Source organism: Cavia porcellus, unplaced genomic scaffold (genome assembly GCF_034190915.1).
Source record: "Cavia porcellus strain 051 isolate PalLab524CR breed Dunkin Hartley unplaced genomic scaffold, mCavPor4.1 scaffold_21, whole genome shotgun sequence".
Lineage (NCBI taxonomy): Eukaryota > Metazoa > Chordata > Mammalia > Rodentia > Caviidae > Cavia > Cavia porcellus.
This window is the reverse complement of record NW_026947504.1, coordinates 64,568,391-64,590,426: the sequence shown is the minus strand read 5'-3', so window position 1 is coordinate 64,590,426 and position 22,036 is coordinate 64,568,391. Positions and strand designations below refer to the sequence as shown.

At 39.4% G+C, this 22,036-nt stretch overlaps 2 protein-coding genes across 4 annotated transcripts in view; one reads left to right on the top strand and one right to left on the bottom strand.

Moving 5' to 3' along the window:
- The window catches only part of Setdb2 (SET domain bifurcated histone lysine methyltransferase 2), a 78,362-nt gene extending 67,640 nt beyond the window's left edge, over positions 1-10,722 (bottom strand). Inside the window, exons 1-3 of one of the 3 annotated variants that reach the window (XM_063232794.1) lie at positions 10,704-10,722; positions 10,038-10,134; positions 5,109-5,456 (exon numbers count right to left, since the gene is read on the bottom strand). In XM_063232794.1, coding sequence (XP_063088864.1) covers positions 5,109-5,187 — 79 coding nt within the window. In that variant the 5' untranslated portion in view covers positions 5,188-5,456; positions 10,038-10,134; positions 10,704-10,722. The other 2 variants (XM_023560491.2, XM_063232795.1) reach the window with 2 other exon arrangements.
- Cab39l (calcium binding protein 39 like) overlaps positions 10,722-22,036 on the top strand; it is a 113,341-nt gene continuing 102,026 nt past the window's right edge. The window contains exon 1 of the mRNA XM_003477486.5: positions 10,722-10,859. The gene's annotated coding sequence lies outside the window, so the exon portion shown is untranslated. The remainder of the gene's footprint in view (positions 10,860-22,036) is intronic.

The window sequence follows — 22,036 nt, the reverse complement described above, 5'->3', positions numbered from 1 at the left end:
CAAAACCAAAACAACACACTCTGATGGTGGTAGGAGGAATTCAGAGTGATTTTCATCTTTCTGTCTCAGGGAACCATACAGCTAGTAGTGCTATTCGATAAGCTACAGAATTAAAGGGACAAGTGAGAATAAGGTGGGAAGGAAGGAGGGAGATAGAAAAAAGGAGGGAGGAAAGACAGGCAGACACACAGAGAGAATACTACTCAGCCATAAAAGGGATGGAATTCTATTTGTGACTATATATGAATGTAAACAGGATATTACAACACGTGAACTAAATCAGGTAGAGAAAGATATTACTGTATGATCTAAAAATGTTGATCTCAAAGAAACTGACAGTAGAATATTGGTTATCAGGACTGGGGAGACTAGAGAGGAAGGGATGAGGAAAGGTTGGTGAACATATTCTAACTTACAGTTATGGTGTTTTACTGTACAGTAGGAGCCTAAGATAATATAGTGTACATTCAAAAAAAAGCTACAAGAACATTTTCTGAAAGTTTTTGCTGCAAATAAATACATACATATAATATTACAGAATATACTATACTACATACATATACATACATACACACACAGGATCTCGCTACATGGCTCAGGCTGAACTTGAACTTATGATAACCCTACCTCAGCCACAAGTGCTAGGACTACAAGCTTAAGCCACCATGCCCAGCCCAAATACATACAATTTTTATGTTAATTAAAAATTAACTAATTGGGCTGCATTGTACGACAATGGCATGAGGCCCAGGGTTTAAGCCACAGCGCCATACACACAAAACTTCCAGACTCATCTGACACTGTCCTACCTGGAGAAAGATACTAAAGCATAGCCATTAAGCCTAATTCTTTCTTGTCTAACTTTTATTTAAAACTATCTTTGAAATGATCATGCATATTATACTGATTTATTTTGATAAAAGTATGACAAGCGGCGTGTGGTGACGTGTATCTGCAATGCCAGCACTGAGAGCTGAGGCAGCAAGACGACTCCAAGTTTGAGGTCAGCCTGAACTGTATATGGAGAACCTGTGTCAAAATAGAAAGAAAAAGAAAAAAGAAACACAGCAAACTCACTGCTTAGTCTTAGAACCACCTTATAAAAGAACAAGGCAATATAATTTGAACAAAAAAGAGGCTAGGGCTATAGCTTGCTGGGGTTACGGTTCACACTGCTAGGTTTCACATTTGTTCTTCAAGAGACCCTGTTAATGGTGACACAGGTATCACTTTTTTTTTTTTTTAAATCGGTACCAGGGATTGAACTCATGACTGTGTGCTTGCAAGGCAGGTGCTTATGCCACTGAGCTAAATCCCTAGCCCTACAGGTATCACTTTTAATCTCAGTACTCTGGGAGGCTGAGGCAGAAGGACCACAAGCTTGAACCTAGCCTGGGTAACTTAGGGACTTGGCAAAAAAAAAAAAAAAAAAAAAAAATGTAGCTCAATATGAAGACCCTGGGTTTAATTTCCAGTACTGCTACAAGGAAGGAAGAAAGAAACAAGAAAGAAAAAAAAAGAAAGAAAGAAAGAAAGATAGATGGTGGATAAAGTGACTTTCACATCTGCTGTAGCCTACACATGATTATTACAATGTAAAGAATTGTAGTGTCTTGGGCTGGGCGTGTAGCTCAGAAGTAAACCCAGTGGAAGAGGCCCTGGGTTTGATCCTCAGTGTCCCCCAGTACACACAAAAAATTGTAATTTTTTTGTTCCTGATCTTATTCATATACTACATAGAATTACATCCTAAAATAAAATAAAAATCTCCCAGAAGCTATTTATAAGGATTATAGGAACAGGAACCTAAAAACTGACACAAATATACACTCAAACTACTACTACTACTAGTAATAATAACGATAAATTTGCATTTTGTTTTATCGACATTGACAGTTCAAAAGCACTGGTGATGTGCTTGCTTTGGAAGCACATATACAAAAGCACTGGCGAGTAAACTGATGCTTTAGTATACACCAAGGCATTAGCACCAAACTACCAGTGAGCTATAGTGATTGTTACCAATTTCATTTAATGTACTTGATGAAGCAACATAACTTATTATCATTTGTACAGCCATTATGGTACAAGGGCTGTCTCAAGGATAAAGGTATTATTTGACCAAACAAGCTAAATTAGCCTTTTAAAACTAGAAACCATTTTTACTTTTTAAACAATCACTTCACAAGACTGGCTTTTCAGATGTGGGTGTTTGCCACACATTTTCCTGAAAATAAAGTAATCCCTATCACTTTGAAGAATAAACAATATTTGTTGCTAATGACCAAATTCCAGCTACCATGTGAAAATTATAATATTTGCCCTGGGAAGACTGAAAGTTTGTCAATAATTAATCATCCTTTAAATGAGATCAGTAAGAATTTGACAAATGTGACTTTTTATATTGTATGAGGGAACCTGTCAACAATTCATTAAACCAGTATTTATTAAGTGTCTATCACAAGATGTTGTTAATGGGCGGCTCAGTGGTATCTGTGGAACCCTGCATGCACAAGGCCCTGGTTCAATCCCCAACACCCCCCAGCCAAAATCATAAGATATTGTTAATCATAGATGTGGAAAGAATCCAAGTGCAAAATAAACCAATGGATTTTAATGTAACTGTAAAAACTGAGTTCAGATTGCATATTCCAACTAATCTTTAAGAAATGAATACTTGTTGAGTTTTGGAATCAAACAGAAAAGTATCAACAATTATATAAAAGCTATTAAAATGCTTTTGCCCTTTCCAACTTTCTGTGTAAAACTTCATTGTTTTTATGTATGTCATCCAAGGTAAGATAACCTAGTAGTTTGAACAAAGAAGCACATATCAGATTTTCTCTTCTATTAAGCCAGGTATTAAAAGATATTTGTAATGATATAAAACAATATTGTCCTTCACTGAAGTTACTTTTTCCTACTTTAAATATATTGTTATTTTCTTTGAAATGAGTCAATTACTGTATTTGAAACATTTTAGTTAAGCATTAAAGACATTACACAAACAAAAACTCTTTAGGGTTTTAAATATTCTAAAGAATGTAAAATTCCTAAGACCAAGAAAAGCTTGAGGACTACTGTTCTAGATCACTCAACTGAAATCAGTATGATTATCTGTATAGTACTCCATGTATTATGAGCATGCTCTATGGCAATGAAACTATTCTGCATGATACTATAATGTTACACGTTTGTTAAAACCCATATAATTTTAAAGAGTAAAGAATGAACCTTAACGTATACAAATTAAAAAAACAATTTAGGAAGTCAGTAAGGAATGCAGTAAGGAGAATGTAACTACTACAAATATATAAATGATCTCACTAAAGCGTTGGGCAGAAAAGGTGTTGACCTTAATCATAAATCTTTGGGAAAGGATTTATGATTCTGAAAATGCTGTACATATAGATTGGAATTGAAAAGTTAATCACAGGTAGTGAGAACTGAATTTGTCACTATTGGAGTGGAGTTGACAGACAAAGCAAGGAAAGGTGAACAGAATGATCCATGTGGCAATAGACTAGAGTTGGAAATATATAAATTCCTACTGAGTTTAAAATAGTGACATTTACAAATATTTATAAATCTGTGCATTTATACATGTTATAAGCAAATATTTCTCTCCTCTGAGGTGAGAGGGCCTACAAGGTGAGAGGGTCTAGAAGTAAGAAACCCAGTGACACCCTGCTGAGCTCTTGGTTTCTAATAAAAGGAACCAGAGCTCATTCAAGAAATGGCTGATTAAAAGACTGGTATAAGAAACACAGAACCTGTGCCTTGAGTATTTTCTAGTATTAGAAAATAAAAACAAGTAAAAAAAAATACCTATACAGATGTATATCTACATTATCAAGTATGTACCCTTGATATGATGTGATGAAATGACATTTTCCCTCTGTGACCTTACTCCTCCAAAGTCATATTGATGGGAGTATGTCAGAGGGACACAAAAGTCACCTTAAGTGGCCTAGTGACCAAACTGGGGCAATTTAAGCAAGAAAATCAGGAAAGTAGTACGTGATTATAATGCAAAGTATAAAACACATATCCACTGATATAAATGTATCTACTATTACAAATATATAAATGTCTGAACAGATAATTGAGGGAAGACAAATCTCTCTTACAGAAGGATTCTAAATAATTCATATAAATATCCTACTCTCAAGGAGGGGAAGCACTTCTGAAGTTTGGGGTATAAATAGTAGTGTATTTCCAAAGAATACAGGAACAAATGGGAAGAAAATAAAAAGACTAAGTTTACAATGAAGAAAACTGATTATAAAAACTATATAAATCAGGTGATAAAGCTTACTACGAGTTGATAAAGATGGCATTTTACTTCTGTGACCTTACTGCTCAAAATCCATAACCCCTGGCTAATCACAAGAAAAATCACACAGTAATTCTAATAGAGGGCCACAAAATACCTAGATACAAAAATCCACAGAATTAATAAGAGTCAAAGAGACATAAAAAGTAAATATTCTGGACAGAATATTGGAATAGAGTAAAATATTACGTAAATACAAATAAATTACAGATTTTAGTTAATAATGTATCAATATGGGTTTGTTAATTTAACATGTACTATCTAAATGTAAGATGTTACTCACAGTTGAAGCTCACTCAGCGCTGGGCATATAGTGACTCTGAACTATCCTTACTATAAAATTTAAAAACTGTTTTTTCTAAAAAGTAAAAACTCTATTTCTTAAAAACATACATTAGAAGCAGGGTATAGATGCACATAGGTATAATACTGGCACTTGAGAGGCTGAGGCAGAAGGACTGTACTGCCTGTCCTGCCTGAACAATTTAGTGAGACTCCATCTCAAAATAAAAAAATAAAAAGGGCCTGGGATCTAGCTCTGTGTGAAGCCCAAGTTCAATCTCCAGTACCATTACAAAATAAAAAATTTTAAAGTACATTAGAGCTCTTATTTAACATTACTGGTTATCAATTAATTATAAAGACAGTCAAAACTGGAACTCTATTCCCTTTAATTCAGAAAAGTCACTTACAAAGAAAAGCCTTGAAAATTTCACAATATAGCTTGCTATAAATTTTAAACATTAAATTTAACATATATTCTTCAACCTACCATTTTTTTCTCCCATCTTTTGATGTTGCTTATAGATATAAAATTCTTCAAAATTAAATTTATCAGGACTGAATGACATGAATCACTCTGATAACTGGAATCCAACAATTGTCTCCATAACAGATAAAATCATTATTCCATTTCAAATATCACAGTGTTGTATTTAACACATAGTGTACTTGAATTTTCAAATAGAAACTGGCTGAAGAACTTCAGATGGGCTACTAGTCCCAACCAAAGTTGTTGGTCTATGTATTTTCATCAAGTGAGTATTAATAGGTATATCACATCACTGACAGTATCTTTTTAAAACCAACTCCATTTTTGATCCACAATGCATGAAACATTCTGTAAAGAAAACAATAAAGAATGATATAAGTTTGTAAAGCACAAAACATACAAAGAAAAACAGATACTGTTATAAACAACTCTATCTTTTAAAACAACATGAATCATTACAAAAGAATACAAATTAAATGGAAAAAATATGCAAAATATCAAAATTACCAAGAATTAACCGTAATTCTACCAAACATTTAATGCAATTAACACATACAATTAATCAACAATTAAACAATTCCTATATTACAAGGACTTTAAAACCGTCTAAACAGGGATATAATATTGCCTCATAAGTTGTGGTGAGGAACATAACTTTTTTTTTTTTTTTTTTTGTACTGGGGATTGAACTCATGACGCTTGCACGGCAGGTGCTTAAGCCACTAAGCTAAACCTTTGGCCCTACAAATTGTGGTGAGATATGACTTAACTGTTTAGAATATTGCCTGACAGATGTGAAGGATTCAACAAATGCCAGCAATTAACATTCTTTCAGTATATAATCTCAAAATAAAATTTGAATTTTAGTGAATATAAATTTTCATACTTTCACCAATAACATTCTATACTTTCATTAATATTTTTATGACTAAATGGCTACATAATATATTTTGGCCAATAATCCACTCATTAAAGATTTTTATGAATAAATTTTAATAAGGAGTAACATAAATAAACCCCTATATTGGACACTTAGATTCTTTTAACTTTTTGAAATTTTTTTCAGTATAATGAATAATCCTGATTAAAGATACTTTATGTATGTCTTGATTATTTCCATAAGATATACACCTAGTGGCAGAACTAAACGGTCAAAAAGGGATCAAGGGGGCTGGGGATTTAGCTCAGCGACATAAGCGCCTGCCTTGCAAGCAGGCAGTCGTGAGTTTAGTCCCTGGTACCGATAAAAACGAAAATTACCAGAAAAAAAAAAAAAAGGGATCAAAAACCTACACTCTCAAAATATTAAGTCACCACATGATAAGTTCTACCACTTCCACATCAGTCTATAAAAATAATACAAGAGTTTTAAACATATACGGCCATGGTAGGCCAGGGATTTAGCTCAGTGGCATGAGCGCCTGCCTGGCAAGTGCAAGGTTGTGAGTTCGATCCCTGATACCAAGGGGGATATATATACATATGGTATATATATATATGGTGATGGTCAACATAAAAATATCTTATCTACAAAATCTGTAAAGCCTATCTAGGGAAAGTAAGCAGATAAAAGCTACAAAAGGAAGGCTGGGGATTTAGCTCAGTGCCATAAGCACCAGCCTGGCAAGCAGGCAGTCATGAGTTCGATCCCCGGTAGTAAAAAAAAAATTAAAAAGGAAAGCTACAAAAGTAATGCCAATCTTAATAATAATGAAAAAGGATGGGCAGGAAACCACACAAAGGAGACAAAGGCACAACCAAGAGTACCTGAAATCTGAAGAAAGTACAGCATAAAAAGAAACACAACAAGCTTACCAGATTGATGAGATTTAATAAGAGTAAACTAGAGAATTCTGCAAATAATTTTAAGTAATTATTGTATTTGATATCCTCAAAGATCTAAAGAAGGAAACCTCATCTATGAAATAATATACAATTCCAAAAAATAAGTAATTAAACACCATAGATAATAGTTGTTTCAATAAATTTAGTATGACAGAATAGACCTTCCTGAAGAATCACATAACCTAAAAAATTAATAACCTGGAAGATTTAGTTCAATAATTCCTGGAGAACACAAAGAAAACAAGAGGAAATACAAAACATCATGATCAAAAATGTCTCGAAACTAGAAAACATAAGCCCTCTAAGTCCAAGATGATTAACATATGCCACTAGACAATCTGTGATGTACTGGAAAGTAGCAAAAATAAGAATCTTCCAAACTTCGGTAAAAATCTATATTATCTAAAAGGAACATATATCAGACTGGTAATGAAGCTTCTCACCAGAAATGCCAAATGCAAAATGTTACAGGAAAATAAGTATGAACCTGTGATTCCATTTCTAGCCAAGGTATTTTTCGATACTATAAAACTAGATTTCTACTGATACTCAAAGCGTCACCCAGAGACAGAAATAGGATAAGTACTTCATAAAGAAAATCAACCAGAGTGTGTTTGCATATCCCTATAATCTCAGAATTCCACAATGCTAAGGCAGGAAAACCGCAAATTCAAACCCAGCCTAGGCAATTTAGAAATGTATAGAAACCATTCAAGTAGGAAGTGGGGGAAAAACAGCTGAGGGGGATACTGCATGCCTACATTATCAGCACTTTGGAAAGTTGAGGCAGGAGGATCCAAAGTTCAAGTCTATCCAGGGCAAGGGAGCAAGACCTGGGGGCACAGAAAGTACTGGGGCCTTGGACACAGTCCTTAGTACTGGGGGAAGTGGGGGTGAGGGGAGAAACTGGTGAAAAATCCACAGGATAACATACAAAAGATATGAGAAAACAACAAAAATAACAAGTGAACGATAATGAGATTTTTAAATATGTTAAGGTTCAAACAGTTTTATGGCAATACTTAGATAAAACTGAACAATTTTCTAGGAAAATACAAACTATTAAGTAGATTTAAGAAGTAAAGATCTCTTGGGCCAGGGATTTAGCTCAGTGGTGTAAGTGCCTGCCTGGCAAGCATGAGGTTGTGAATTTGATCCATAAAGATTCCAAGATGAATTAAGTATGTAAAAAATTGAGACAATATCTTACCAGAGGGACATGTCAATACATCTCACCCCTCATTCCCAATACACCAGCTTTAAGGTTTAAAGATGAATTGTATGTAAAACTTAAAGGAATGTATAATTTCTATTAAAATTATATAGGACACACATGTAAAGATCTTATATTAAGATGACTGAATTGAAAAACAGGTTTTTTAAAAGAAATTATAGAAATTTATATAAACAAAACTATTACAAAGCAGGAAAAATATGAGATGCTACACATCTTTTTCTGCAAGATTAGTATAACCTTGACAAACAAGTGAAAAAACAACCTCAAGGGCAAAGTTACTTCTGGCTATAAATGCAAAAATATTAAAAATTATCTAGCAATACTATATAAATGGGGTTATCCCAGGAATAGCCAAAAAGTTTATTGATACTAATTGCAATATTACTAGACGAATTTGTATAAAGTTGTGACTTAAAACAATTCAATAAATATCACTATATTGGGGAGGAAAAACAATGCTTAGCAAAATAGGACTACAAAAGAACTTGCTTAATTTGATATGGGCTATCTAGCAAAACCTGGCACCAAAAAGGAAAAGAATATAAAAGAAAAGAGAAAAAAAGGAAAGGGAAGAGAGAAAAGAGAAAAGAAAAAAGAAAAAAATGGACTAGATGCATTTTCATTAGTCAGAGACAGCATGAGGGCAATCAGCATCACTGCAGTTATTCAATATGGTGTTGATAGTCTTGGAGAAATACAGTAAAGATTTTTTTTTAAGGCTGAAAACTCAAAGAGAAAAATCTATTTGTAGAATAAATAAAAACTAAAGTCAAAGGCCATGCAAGAGATTAAGTCTAACATGTTTTAGCAGTAAAATCCAAGAAAAGGGATAATCACACTGAACAGATTTTTGGGTTTTTTTTGTTTTTTTTTTTGTTTTTTTGGTACAGGGGATCAAACTCACAACCTTGTGCTTGCCAGGCAGGCGCTTATGCCACTGAGCTAAATTTCCAGTCCCAGATTTTTAAAATGATACAAGTCACATATGTAAAGCACTTAAATTGGGATGACTCTATAGAAAAACAAGGTTTTAAGAGAAATTCTATGAATTTATATAAATTATCAGTTAGAGAATGTATGAACAGGCATTTCAACCTTAAGTAAGAGAAGATTTTGAATTTAGCCATCAAATGGGCAAAAACAACTAAAAAATTTGATGTTGGTCTAGTGCGTTACTTTAAAAATTTTTCACAAGCGTTCATATTTTCTGAGATTTGACCCACATAAGAAAATTAAGCATAAAGAAAATGTAAATCATTCACAAACATCGTTCAGAGACAGACGGTGCTATTATTTCAGAGTGAGATTTTTCAAATTTGTTTTTTCTCATTTTTTAATTTTGGAAGAAATAATTCACTATGCTTTGCTTCAATGTTGAGTTGCTTTTTGGTTTAAAAAAGGGGGAGGGTAAGACACCCTGAGCATTTATCGGTTCCTTCTTTTTAGTCATAATAGTAATGCACATTTATTGAGTAAAAATCACGGGTCAGGCACCTTCTAAATTCTTATGCTCTTGTTTAATTCATATAGCAGTCAGTAGGAAAATTGGTTTTCCCAGTGAGGAAGGTAAGGGATGTCACCCTTTAAGTAGCAGACTTGATTTCAAAAGCTTGTGTTTTGAATACTCCAACATTCTATCACCTCAAAGTCTCCACTCTCCGCTCGGTCCTCCTTCCGCCCCTACAGTAACGAACACTGCAGGTGGCCACATGCCAAAGAGCAGTGGATTCCTATATTTCTGTATTTTAAATACTTGAGTTGTGGGTGACGTAAGATAGGAACTCTTATGATCTAATTGCAACTCCAGGATAAATGATTTCACTTATTCGGCGCTCGTGTAATCTTACCTAATGGGTCAATGGTTAAAGCTTCAAGTTGGCCTCTGGAGCTTACACTGCAGTCCATTTCTTGCAGTTCCCTCTGCAGCTTCAGGTTCCCTCCCAGCTGCTTAGGAATAACCAGGAGATACAGAATGAACCAGGGATTGCTAGCTCAGGGCGCTCGCGGCTCCTCCAGTCCCGGACCGCGAGTGACAGAGCATGGAAAGGGGAAGCTGCACCGGCAGGCGCGCGGTCCCTGCTCAGGCCATCGAGGGCCCGGCGGCGCTCCCAGATCCTCCCAATCCCTGGCTAAAGGAATCGTCGAGGAATCCGAGTTGGCAACGCGGACTCCACAGGGTTTTCCACGCCGCCCGCCACACCTGAGGGTGGCGCTCTGCCACTCCGTTAACTAGCTGATTTCGCCCGCGAGTCGAGTTCTTCTCCGACTCCGGCCGCGGAGACCTCAGGCCTCTCGTGCCCTCTGGCCGAGAAGCACTTCACCACTTGTTAGATCTCACCTCAGCCCAATAGAGGGCAGAGCACAACCTCTACCCTTCAGGCTCCCAGTGATACGTTCTCTAAATGGAACGAGCAGAAAGCGAAACCTGAGTAGAAAGCGAAACCGTCCCCATCACGATCTCTCTGGAACCCAATAGTAACACTCCCTAATCCAGCCGCGCCTCCGTGACTCACCCGACGGATACCCGACACTGCCGCAGAGTACCGAGCGCGCCACCTTCTGATTGGTTGTCAATGCTCTCTTCTTATCTCGCGTTCTTTAGATGGACCAATCGGGTTACTCGGAGTCTAGAAGCCCGCTTTGCTGGAGTGGCGCACTTGTTTCTTTCGGTAGGTATGTGGCTGCCATCTTGTGTGTGGCTTGGGTTTCTTTGGTGATTGGAAAAAACATATAATGGCCAGTACTTGTGAGGGAGATTTTAGGGGAGAGGAAAGAGGTACAGGAGGAACCAGGGGGAGGAGATACTGCGCCTTTTCGCTTCCTGGAAAAGACGAGTCTCCTGAGCCTGAGTTTCATCCTGGCTAGGGAGAACTAGGCGATTGTGGTTTTGGCTTTGGTTTGTTGATCGTTTTGGGGCTTGGAGGGGGCTTTGATGCCACACCCTTGATTCTGTGGTTTCGGACAGGTATTTCAGTAATCTTTGGCTCCGAAAGCGTCTGTCAACCCCCGTTATGGGTAAAGTGGGCTGGCCGATGGGCTGCAAGATTCAGAAAGGTATCAAAGCTGGTAATGGAAGGGAAGAGGAGATTCCTCCCCGACTATCTAGTTTGAGAGAAATCTAGTCATTTGCTGGGAAATTGCTGTTAAACTTTTGTTCTCGGGAGTTGCCTTTTGACAGAGGCCATCCTTTGATATTAATGATTGTCAGGTTCTGCATTGGAGCCACTTTATCATGCAGCCAGCATTCCTCCAGCGTTTGTGGTGGTGATGGTGTGTGTGTGTGTTTTGATGAAAAGTGGTACAGAAGTGAACGAAGAATTTCGTCAAATTTTGATTTTCTGAATTTTTGTTGTAAGATGTGTAAATTTCTGGATCTGCTGTGCCATGCTTGGTTGCATCTTCTAGAGCCTCTGTAAGGGGAAATGCCTTAATTTCTGAATTCTTGTTGGATAAAGGGAAAGAGATAAGAATTATCTCGTGGTTTTATTTTGTTTGTTTACATCAAAATAGAAAGTGCGTGTCAACTTTTGTTTGAGAGGAAAATTTATTGGATCTGAAGCCACACGAATGAAAAAGTAGTAGTATTTTGTGAGCCAGAGGATTGTTCAGGACTAGTGAGACCTGTAGTACAAGGCAAGCTTGCATTACACAGCAAGACTCTTATCTCAAAATATTAAAAATCCAAAACCTAAACAATAAAATTACATTGTTTTAAAATTTATTGTTTTATTCATGAATCTTATAAAACCTAAGCTGCAAAACTTCAAATATCAGTAATTTACTACCGAATTAATTAATGGCTAAAGTCCTATTAATACAAGATACCAGGTAAATGAATGGGTAAGAAACACCAGTGACTGGTTGTAGCTACTTGGTGGTAGAGCGTGTGCCAGTGAAACTTTATTCTGTACAAATGGAGCCCACGGTTTTCAAGAAGTTGTTAATCAAAAGGAGGAAGTTAGTTTTAGTGGAAAGAAGAAGAAAAAGGTGTTGGCAGATGTCTACCATGCAGCGATTCTGAATGAAAGCCTAAATTATGTTGCTTTTTTCCTTTAATAACTGAAAAACCAAATTCAATTTTATTTAGTTACTGAAGGTTAAATCCAGTGCCTTCAGCGTACTAAATCTATGCTCTTAGAATGAACTACACCCAATCCTTTAAAATTCCTTTTAAAGTATAAACATATCTTGCTGCAGATTGTAATAATTTTTATCATACAAAATGTCGTTTGAGGGAAACATTTTGAGATGATTATCCAGAAATACTCTTATATTCCTCTTTACTCCAGTTCATCATCACCTTTGTAGTATTTAATGAATACAGTTTATTATGGGGATAAGTTGAACAAGAAAAATACGAATAAAAATAGAAAAATTTAAAGTTGAAAAGGTCAAAATGGTCATTGCAGTTTTGTATCATCTAATCAATGAAATTGATTGAATACCCAAGCCAATAAGATTTCCATTAATCACTGACAATGTGTGTTAGGTAAATACAATGTGACAGTCATATTGTTTCCCTTAAAAAAAGAACATTTAAAATAGTTATTTTCTCATTGCTGGGACAAAATAACCAACACCCACAAATTAAAATAAGGAAATGTTTATTTTGGCTCACAGTTTCAGGCCACAGTCCACTGCTTCTAAGGAAGGGCAGCATGGCAAAAGAAAAACAGTTCATGGCATGGCAGGCTGTAGGCAGATGTACTCAAGGAGAAGGGATATATATGCCCTCCACCTCCTCCCACCAGGCTTTACCACCCAGCATCACACCTAGCCATGAACCTACCAATGACCTAATCTAGCAGTGCATGTTCTAGTACTATATACCCAGTATCCAATCACCTCCCACAAGCCCCACTTATGAGAGTGCACAAGACTGGGGTGAGGGGTGGGAGTGGAGGCAACTAAATATAAGGCATAACATTCCACCCCAGCCCTCAAAAGACATGTACATCCCTTTGTGCAAAATAAATTTAGTCCATTCTAAAAGCTGCCAAAGTCTTAAGAGAATTGCAGAAAAGTCCAGGTCCAAAGTCCCTTCTTGGATTTAAGGCAATTCTTAGCTCTGAGGCCTTTTACAAATAAAAAGGAAGGTAAATACTTCCAATATATAATGGCACAACATACACATCTCATTCTAAAAAGGAGAATTAGGAGGATAGAAAGGAACGGGACGAAAGTAAGACCAAAATCCAGTAGGGCAAACAAAATCCTACAGTTCTCTGTCCAACGCCTGGGATAATCTGTGGCAATTTTTATACAATTTGATCTCCATTTGTATACAGCTCTTCTGTTTCCTGACATGATTATTGGTATAGGCATTTTCTATGTGGCTTAGATTTAAACCAAATATTCATCTCTCCATTTTCCAAAATGGCTTTCCTATTCATCTTTCTTCACTTATCCTTGAATGGATTCTGAAAAGGTCCCTCCAAAAGGGATGTGGGATCTCAACTCAGCCCTGGGCAGGTTCTTGTGGTGTTATTGCTAAAAAGTGTTTCAGGAAACTTCATAGAGTGATAGGCTGATTAGTCAGAGTTACAAAGTAAGAGAAAATGGGACCACTGTTAACAGCGAGCCTTGGACGCAGGCTTTATGTGAGCTAAAGACTGGATTTATTCTGAGGGGTGCAGACCAGCTGAGGTGGTAAATGAGTTCAGCAGCTGGCCAGAGGAGAAGTTAAATTTTTGTTTCAGGATGGAGTTATAATCACAAGGAATGTTTAAGGTCAAAATTCGCAGGATGGTCAGTGCAGGTGATACAGGCAAATGAAACTCTTGACCTACTGTATGTCTAGTATGAGTTCATGTTCTCTAAAATTGAAGAATGAATTTTAGGAACAGTGGAGGTTAAGAGCAGAAGTATTTATTGAGAGAAAGCAAGCTTCTGTCTTAAGAGAGAGATGACAGAAGGTCCTGAATGGGTTGCCAAAAATTCTGTCTTTTCTAGGGACTTTATTATAGAGTAAATCCATGAGGTAAGACAGGTCCAAGCGGGGAAAACTGGGAACTCGAAAGACAGAGGGACATGAAGGGGGACAGAATTATGGTCAACCAATAAGATTAATTGTTCAGGTAAAATAGATCAGGGACGAATGGGGAAGCAGTCACTTAGCAAGTGGCATTGTTATAACCTAAGGCCCCCTAACTATCGCGCCGTAAAGTCTGTTCTGTATAAGCCCACCTGCTGTCTTCCCTCCCCTTTTCCCTTCCCATCTAACTAGGTTAAGTTTTAACGTCCTGAAAGGCCTTAACACAAAGGCCTGAGGTAATAGCTCCTGACAACCCCCTTCCCTACCCGGTGGCCCCATCACAAATTGTGTTAATTGCATTAGATTGTATTAGATTGTACTATTCTTCACAAAAATAGCTTTGTTTGTATCATAGCAATACCTGTAACTTGGCCTTGCTGTATATGTGTGTTTTCCTTTTCCCTCTGGGAAAAGAATTGATGTGTTAATCAATTCTCTCCTGTGTAAAGAATTGTAAAATCTTACCTAATTGATATGTTAACCATTGTTGCCCTCTACAAATAGAACAGTTGTGGTGCTAAAGAAAGGTAACTAAGGTTGTTAATTGCTGTTAGACTTCTCTATTCTTTGCTAAGAAAAACAAGATTTCTTCTTATCTAAACTTGCTAGTACGCAGGGAGACTTGCAATCACTGTTTCTGTTTTGTAGTGCGCCACACCCCCAACCCCCCTCCTTACATTGTGTGGCCAGCAGCTGTTTGTGGATTTACAAGGTAAAAGCCCTGATTTTTAGCTGTCAGGTGCGCAGTCTTCAAATTGGCTCCTGGAGGCTGTGTCACCAGGCCTGGAAATAAAGCCTTTGCTTCCCAAATTTTAATTTCTTGCTTCCTTAGATTTTATACCGGGGTCCGAGTTATCGCAGCATTCTTACAGAGCAGTGACTTTCTATAGGGCATTGGGATGGTAGTTTCTGGCTTTTTTAAGGGATCCATACCTATTTAGAATATCCATCCCTAATGTATAAATTATACTTAGGATGTGGCTGCATTTGTTTTGCCTTTTGGCTTGGGATCTGGCCCACAGCAGATGTGTATCTCCTCCAAGGTCAAAAGACATCTGGTCCTCTGTGCTAGCTCCCTGGAGGGCCTAGCCCTATCTGATTTGCTATAAAGTTTCTGTTTATCTCAGCTGCCTATAACATAGGTATGTAGTAATATGAGAATTCTCAGTGCCTGGGAGATTGTATATCCTGTCCTAAATTTTCTTTAGAGTGATCTGTTCAATTTGCCAGAGGCAACATGGCCATTTAATAGTTTCCTGTTTGGGGAAGGGTGCATTTTTGCTGTGAGGATCTCTCTCAGGTAAGGCATGACAGTCTCGACACTAGAGTACCTTAAAGAGCAATCTTTTTTTTTACACCTCTGAGCTAAATCCCTGTCCCTTGAGGAACAATCTTAAGGATTTCAGCTTAAAGAGTTTAAGGGAGCGTAACTCTCATGAAAAGGATCAGACTGGCTTGTTAACAAAGGAACCAGACTAGTTTTAATAATTTTACCATGGTAAGCTAGGGGCTGGTAAATCATTATCTCAACTCTGGTTTTGCATGGTAACTCTGTGCTAGGATTATTTCCAAAAGATGAAAAATATTTACAAAAGATGAGAAGTATAAAATAAAAAGCGGCCTTTATTCTGAGAACATGGAAAGGGATGACCGGCACCCCCACTGCTGGCGTCCTGCGATCTCTCCAGCGGACACGTGGCATGGGGGCATATAAATAGCCTCGGTTTGGGGTGGAACCTAAGGCGGGCATTAGGGATGTACTGGTAGCCCACTGGTCCTAGGTTTGGCGCCATATGTAAATTTCCAGGGGCAGGAAGATGGCATCACAGGTAACTTCTTAGGAGCAGGGGAGATTGGGGCTTCCTGCTTCCGGTTGTGGCTTTCCTGACTACAGTATCCTATCTGGGCCAAAACCCTTTCATATCCCGTCTTATGATTATTATTATGAAATGGGGCAAAGATTTCTCTCTTTAACTACTTCCTGCTGGCAGAGGGCGCTGTACTGCCACCTAGGGGAGTTGATGGGATGAGGGTTGATGCCCAGGTAGACGCTGGTGCCAGGTGTTTTAGCCAGGACAACTTCACTGGTGAATGCACGTATGTCAGACTGGAAAAACAAAGAGACAAGATGTTATGAGGAGACATGGCACTGTTATATTTAAGGACCCAGGTGAGGTAGAGGGAAAGGTGTCTTTGATTTAGACATGTTCCACAGTAAGGCACAATTCTGAAAATTAAACGTGGGGTTAGGAGGAGTGGAGTTATGAGAGGTGCTTACTCCCCCATCTGAAAGCATAAAAGTTAAGATGGTAGGTTGGTAAGGCTTGTCTCTGGTATACATGATGTTGGAGTCTGTAGGCAATACTGTTAAAAGAGTCCTGCTGTAAAAATGATCATTAATAGAATGTAAGAAATTAGGAACCAAAGTGGATAACAAAACATGACTTAGCCTGTTAACTGTGGCTGCGAGGCCTTTGTGAGACGGAGACGGGTAGGCAACAGAAGATGAGGTGACCACTCAGAATGATCAGATTTAGGGCTGGAAGGGCACCTCTTAGCCTGAGTGATGTGAAACCAGGATGGCAGTCCAGCAACTTTTATTTAGGCATGGGTCGCTGTAACCTGGTTGTAGTCCTTGGAATGATTTGCTGTAACAGAACTTTAGCAAGTATGAGAAAGGCTTTTATGTATCCTGAAAAAGTATAAACCAAGTGAGAAGACAAAAATGTATCTGAGTCTTGACTAGGGTTACCTGAGAAATTGGTGCATAAGAAAGGAAGGGGGTGGTCTATATCACTGAGGAAGGGTCCACCAGCAACAACAGGTGGAAGCTGTTGAGGCCTCAGTGTGTCTAAGTCAGCCTGTATAAAAGGCATTTTAAGATTTAGGACTGGGACCTGCACAAAATAGGCCCTGTTTGTAAATGGCTAGGTTGACCAATACCCTGTCATAGAGATTGAGGACTTAATATAGCAGCCTGAATACTCAGGAAGAACTCTGTATATATGGCCTCTATGTCCACAAATATAGAGAATGTCTTACCTGAGACTTTAGTGCGACTTGGAATCTGAGACGGACACCTTAAAGGGGGCTGTTGTTGCCCTGAACCCCCTCAGTCTTCAGCAGCAATTTTCTGTCGGTGACGAATCTGGCAGTGTCGACATTTCCTGTGAGGGCTAGAAGTTAGGATGGCTTACCCACACTTTGGTGGCTAGGACAGTCCAGCAGCCCTGAAGTAAGGTCTCAAAGAACGCCAGGAAGGGGCATTTTGTTGTCCAATGTCTTCTGCTGCATTTGAGCGTGGTCCATGGAGGGGGCAGGCAGCTCCACCTTGTGTAGGTTTACCTGCCTCAGAACTCCAAGTGTCACAAGTGTTAAAAATATAAAAAACCATATTAAGATCTCTCTAAGGTTTGAAGGTCAAGTTTTGCCTTTTTGTTTGGGATTTAGACTATAGTAGAATTAAGTAAGTATGCAAGAATTTAATTTTGTCATTTTAGATTAGAGAGCAGGCTTTATCGGGATGGCACATCACTTTTTTATAGGGTGACACATAGAATTAACAAAAAAAGCTTTAGTCTGCCAAACAAGGCTTTAATGGAAACATTTTGCAGTAAAGGTTTAGCAATCTTATGAATAAATCTATCAAAACTGATCTAATACTGTCAAATTCTGAACACATTTACTTTTAAAGTTGTTATTTGCGGTAGTATGAACCAAGACAAATAAAATAAAACTTTGAAGAAAACTCTTGTCTTGAAATAGAGCTAGCTTTTTCCCAGCAAAAAGGAATTTATAACCTTAGTTGTTAAGCAGAAGATTGGTGAAGGCTTTGATTGATAAACAAGGCTGGTAAAATTATCAGGTGGCCAATAACCTTGATTAAATAGTTTGAGAATTGTAATAAAAAAAATAGCATCTCTTGAGTGGAGCCAAATTGTGAAAAAAAGCATGCCTGAGCAGAGCTGCTGAGCTGTTTCGCAGCACGCCGGGAGAGCACGCCCAGCGTGGGGCTGGGGCAAGTGCCGGGACATGGCATGCAGGGGCGGGCTGGGACTGCCCCCGGAAACACGTAAGGTGGCAGTGACGACGACAACGATGGTGCACGGAGGAGGGAAGGGCTGGGACGGCACATGGGGGAGGGACTGGGAGGCGGCCCAACGCAGTGCACGAAGCTGGAACTGTTCGTGGGGCACGAGGGTTAGAAAGCCAATTTAGGAACACAGCTAGGTTTTTATTAGCCTCCTGGACCTGTTTTAAAAGTTTGTTATAGTTAGTATGCTTGTCCTGCTCTGGTACAGGTATAGGCCCAGAGTCATTATCAGTAGTGTTTACCTTATGTCTGTGATCAGCTTCTTTTTGAGCTGCTTGCCACAGCTGATTCTGTTCTTGTGAGCTGAGAGTGGTATTTAGAATCACATCCTTAAAATGTAAATCATAAAAATTAGTAATAAATCTAAATTGTCTGATATAATTCTGTGGGTCAACAGAGACGCTACCTAATTTATGGGTAATCTGAGATAGATCAGAAAGGGAAAAAGGCACATGGATATTAACAAGTTCCTTGGGGCCAGCTTGCTCCCGAAGTGGTAGCAGAGCCTGAGGAGAAGATTCCAGAGCAGAGGGCCATTGAGCAGCCATCCGTCCAGTAGGCACATGTGAGCAATCATCTGTAGAGGGGCTACAGAGCTACTGCTGGTCACCCTGGGAAACATGAGCAGATGGCGTCTCACTGTGTGCCTTGCAGTGAGAGGACTGCTGTCGGCAGCACAGTGAAGCATCATGTGCACTGCAACAGGGCGGCTGTTGTAGTTCACAAGAAGAGCCACAAGGAGACGCCTGTTGGCAGGGAGGGTCCTGGGAACATGGCGGCACCTTGTCACGTGACCCAAAACATGGCGGTGACCTGCCACGTGGCAGAGGGTTGCAACATGGCGACTGTTCCTGGCGCAAGCTGGAACAATCACGCGGCCTGCTGGAAGGACATAGCGACCGAGACCTAGTATGGTGGGCGGGCGGTGAGAATGCTGTAGGGGATAGAGAATTCTCAGGAGAAGAAGTCAGAGACGGCGAGGAAGTGCTAACAGAGCTATCAGAGCCGCTGGGAGAGTTATGGGTCCCTGGAGACGGAGGGGGAGAGGATCGAACATCGGGAGATAACTGTGACACAGAGGGATTAGAGCTGCTGGGAGAGTTATGGGTCCTGGAAGGCGGAGAGGGAGAGGATCGCACAGTGGGAGGTATCCGCAACAGAGAGGGATTAGAGTTGCTGAGAGAATCAGGCATAGGTGGAGGAGAGAGCGGTCCAGTGGGAGGTAACGGCACGGAATGAGTTCGGGGGTACGCAGGCGGCAGCCGGGAAAACAACGGAGGGCAGGACGGAAAAGTTTGCAGTGCTGTAGACTTAGCTAAAAGTATCTGAGTGGGAGCACAAGACTTAATGAGAGATGGGCGTGTTCTCAGAATAAGAAAGGCCTGAATATAAGGGAGTTCTAATAACTTGTTGCCAGCTTGACAGAAATCATACAAGTTCCTGAGAATGCAGGGGTCAAATGTTCCTTCTTTGGGCCAATGCTTGCCGATAAGCGGGTAGGTTGGCCAGGCTTTCTGGAAGTAAAAAGTTAATTGTTTAGTTTTTATGATACTTTTAATTTTTAGAGTATGTAAATTGGAAATTAGGCATTGTAAAGGCGTCTTTTGGGAGTTTGAAAATACGTTCCCCATGACTGATTCAGGCAAGAAAAAAGCCGGAGGTCCAGAACAAGCCATCACTTGTTTGTGGCACCACATGGCGGCTACAGTTCCAAAAACTCGTATATTCCAGTCGTCACTGAGAAATTTATGAGTGGAGCCCGCATGGGGTCAGTAACAGTTTTGTCCGTGAAAGCGCAAGGCTTTAAGGGAAGTGAGGCATTCTTTCAGTGTGGGTGGTCCCAAAAATCTTTGCTTTGGGCTATCCGAACCCAAAGAACGTGAGAGATTTTGTGGACACAGGTTTGTCCAGAAAGAACCCTGCCCTGGGCTGTCCTAAGGACGTGAAAATGCACAGACCCACACAGAACATTCTACTGGGGCTGCCCAGTGCCAAAAGTTCCCCGGGGAGTGCTCACCTGAAATCAATCTGGCCGATGCTGAGTGCAGGCGGCTGGTGACAGGGACGTCTCGGGAGAGGAAAAAGCTCAGAATTAATCCAGGATGTTATCTGGTTATCAGCTAGGGGACTCAACTGGGTGTGTCCCAGGAGTCAGTCACCTGCCGATCGAGTCACGGCACCAAATGCTAGGATTATTTCCAAAAGATGAAAAATATTTACAAAAGATGAGAAGTATAAAATAAAAAGCAGCCTTTATTCTGAGAACATGGAGAGATGACTGGCACCCCCACTGCTGGCGTCCGGTGATCTCTCCAGTGGACACGTGGCGTGGGAGCCTGTAAATAGCCTCAGTTTGGGGTGGAACTTAAGGCGGGCATTAGGGATGTACTGGTAACCCATTGGTCCTAGGTTTGGCACCATATGTAAATTTCCAGGGGTGGGAAGATGGCGTCACAGGTAACTTCCTAGGGGCGGGGGAGATAGGGGCTTCCTGCTTCCGGTTGAGGCTTTCCTGGCTACAGTGTCCTGTCTGGGCCAAAACCCTTTCACTCTGGAGAAGTTCTTATTGCTTGAAGGGAGAATCTGGTTCCCATGAGATGCTTGGGGCAGTTTTAATTTTGTGAGAATTTGCTGGAATCCAAAGTAATCACTATAGGTTTAGGGCAATGAGGGAACTCCTTGTAAATCTCTTTCTTTGATGCTGTGTCTTGAAGGGAATACATAAATTTAGGATTAATCAACCTGTGTTGCCAGTTTTTAGAAAGATACTCCCTAAACATTACTATATGGATCTAAGCAAGGATCTGACCCCCGATTTTGTTTTGTTTTTTAATTTAAATTTGTTGGTATATTTTAGGTATACATAATTGTTAGAGTATTCTACCGCAATAGGGAAACAAAAAGTACAAAATGGACAGGTTTATTGGATGTGGAGGATGTGGAAAGGCGCACACAACCCATGGCAGTGGGGTGTCTCCTTCGACCAGATAAGGAGAGGCAGAGGGTTATATGACCTCTGATTGGAAGTGGCACATGGGCGGATATTGATGATGTGTGAGGAACTGATTGGAATTCTCTGTGGTGCAAACAGGAAGGAGAGTTGCAATTAGGGCTGAAGAAGAAGAAGCAGGAAGTGGTAAACATTCCCATAATGGTACAGTAATTTATACTAGGCAAGAAGCTTTCAATAATCATCACATTCATCATAGCTACCTGAAGTTTTAAGGTAATAAGGGAACAAATAGAGTTCCAGAGCTTTGTTTTGTTTTTAGTTGCTGTTAGAGCATTTGTAGGCCCCAGAGATAAGACAGGTGATTTTTAAGTCCCTGAGTGCCTCAGAGAAAAACACAAATCAACACAAATTCAGCATATTTTTTTTTCAGTTCTAGGAATTTAATGTAGGCTTCACACTGAGCTGCATTTCTGGGCCTTTATTTTTGATTTTCAAACAGGGCGTGTTAGTTTTTTCCTTGCTAAGACAAATATGCAACACTCACTGTTAAAGGAGAGGTTTATTTTAGCTTACCGTTTGTAGAGGTTTCAGTCCATGGCCAGCTGGTCCCAAAGCAAGGCAGCGTGACAGAGGGGCATTGCCGAAGAGAAATAGTCAGGGCAAAACAGGCAGGAGACAGTGAAGCAGCAGCAGCAGCAGCAGCAAGCCTACTTCCCTCTCACATTATATTTCATCCAGGTAATCAGCCTGTTGATTGGTGCCACCT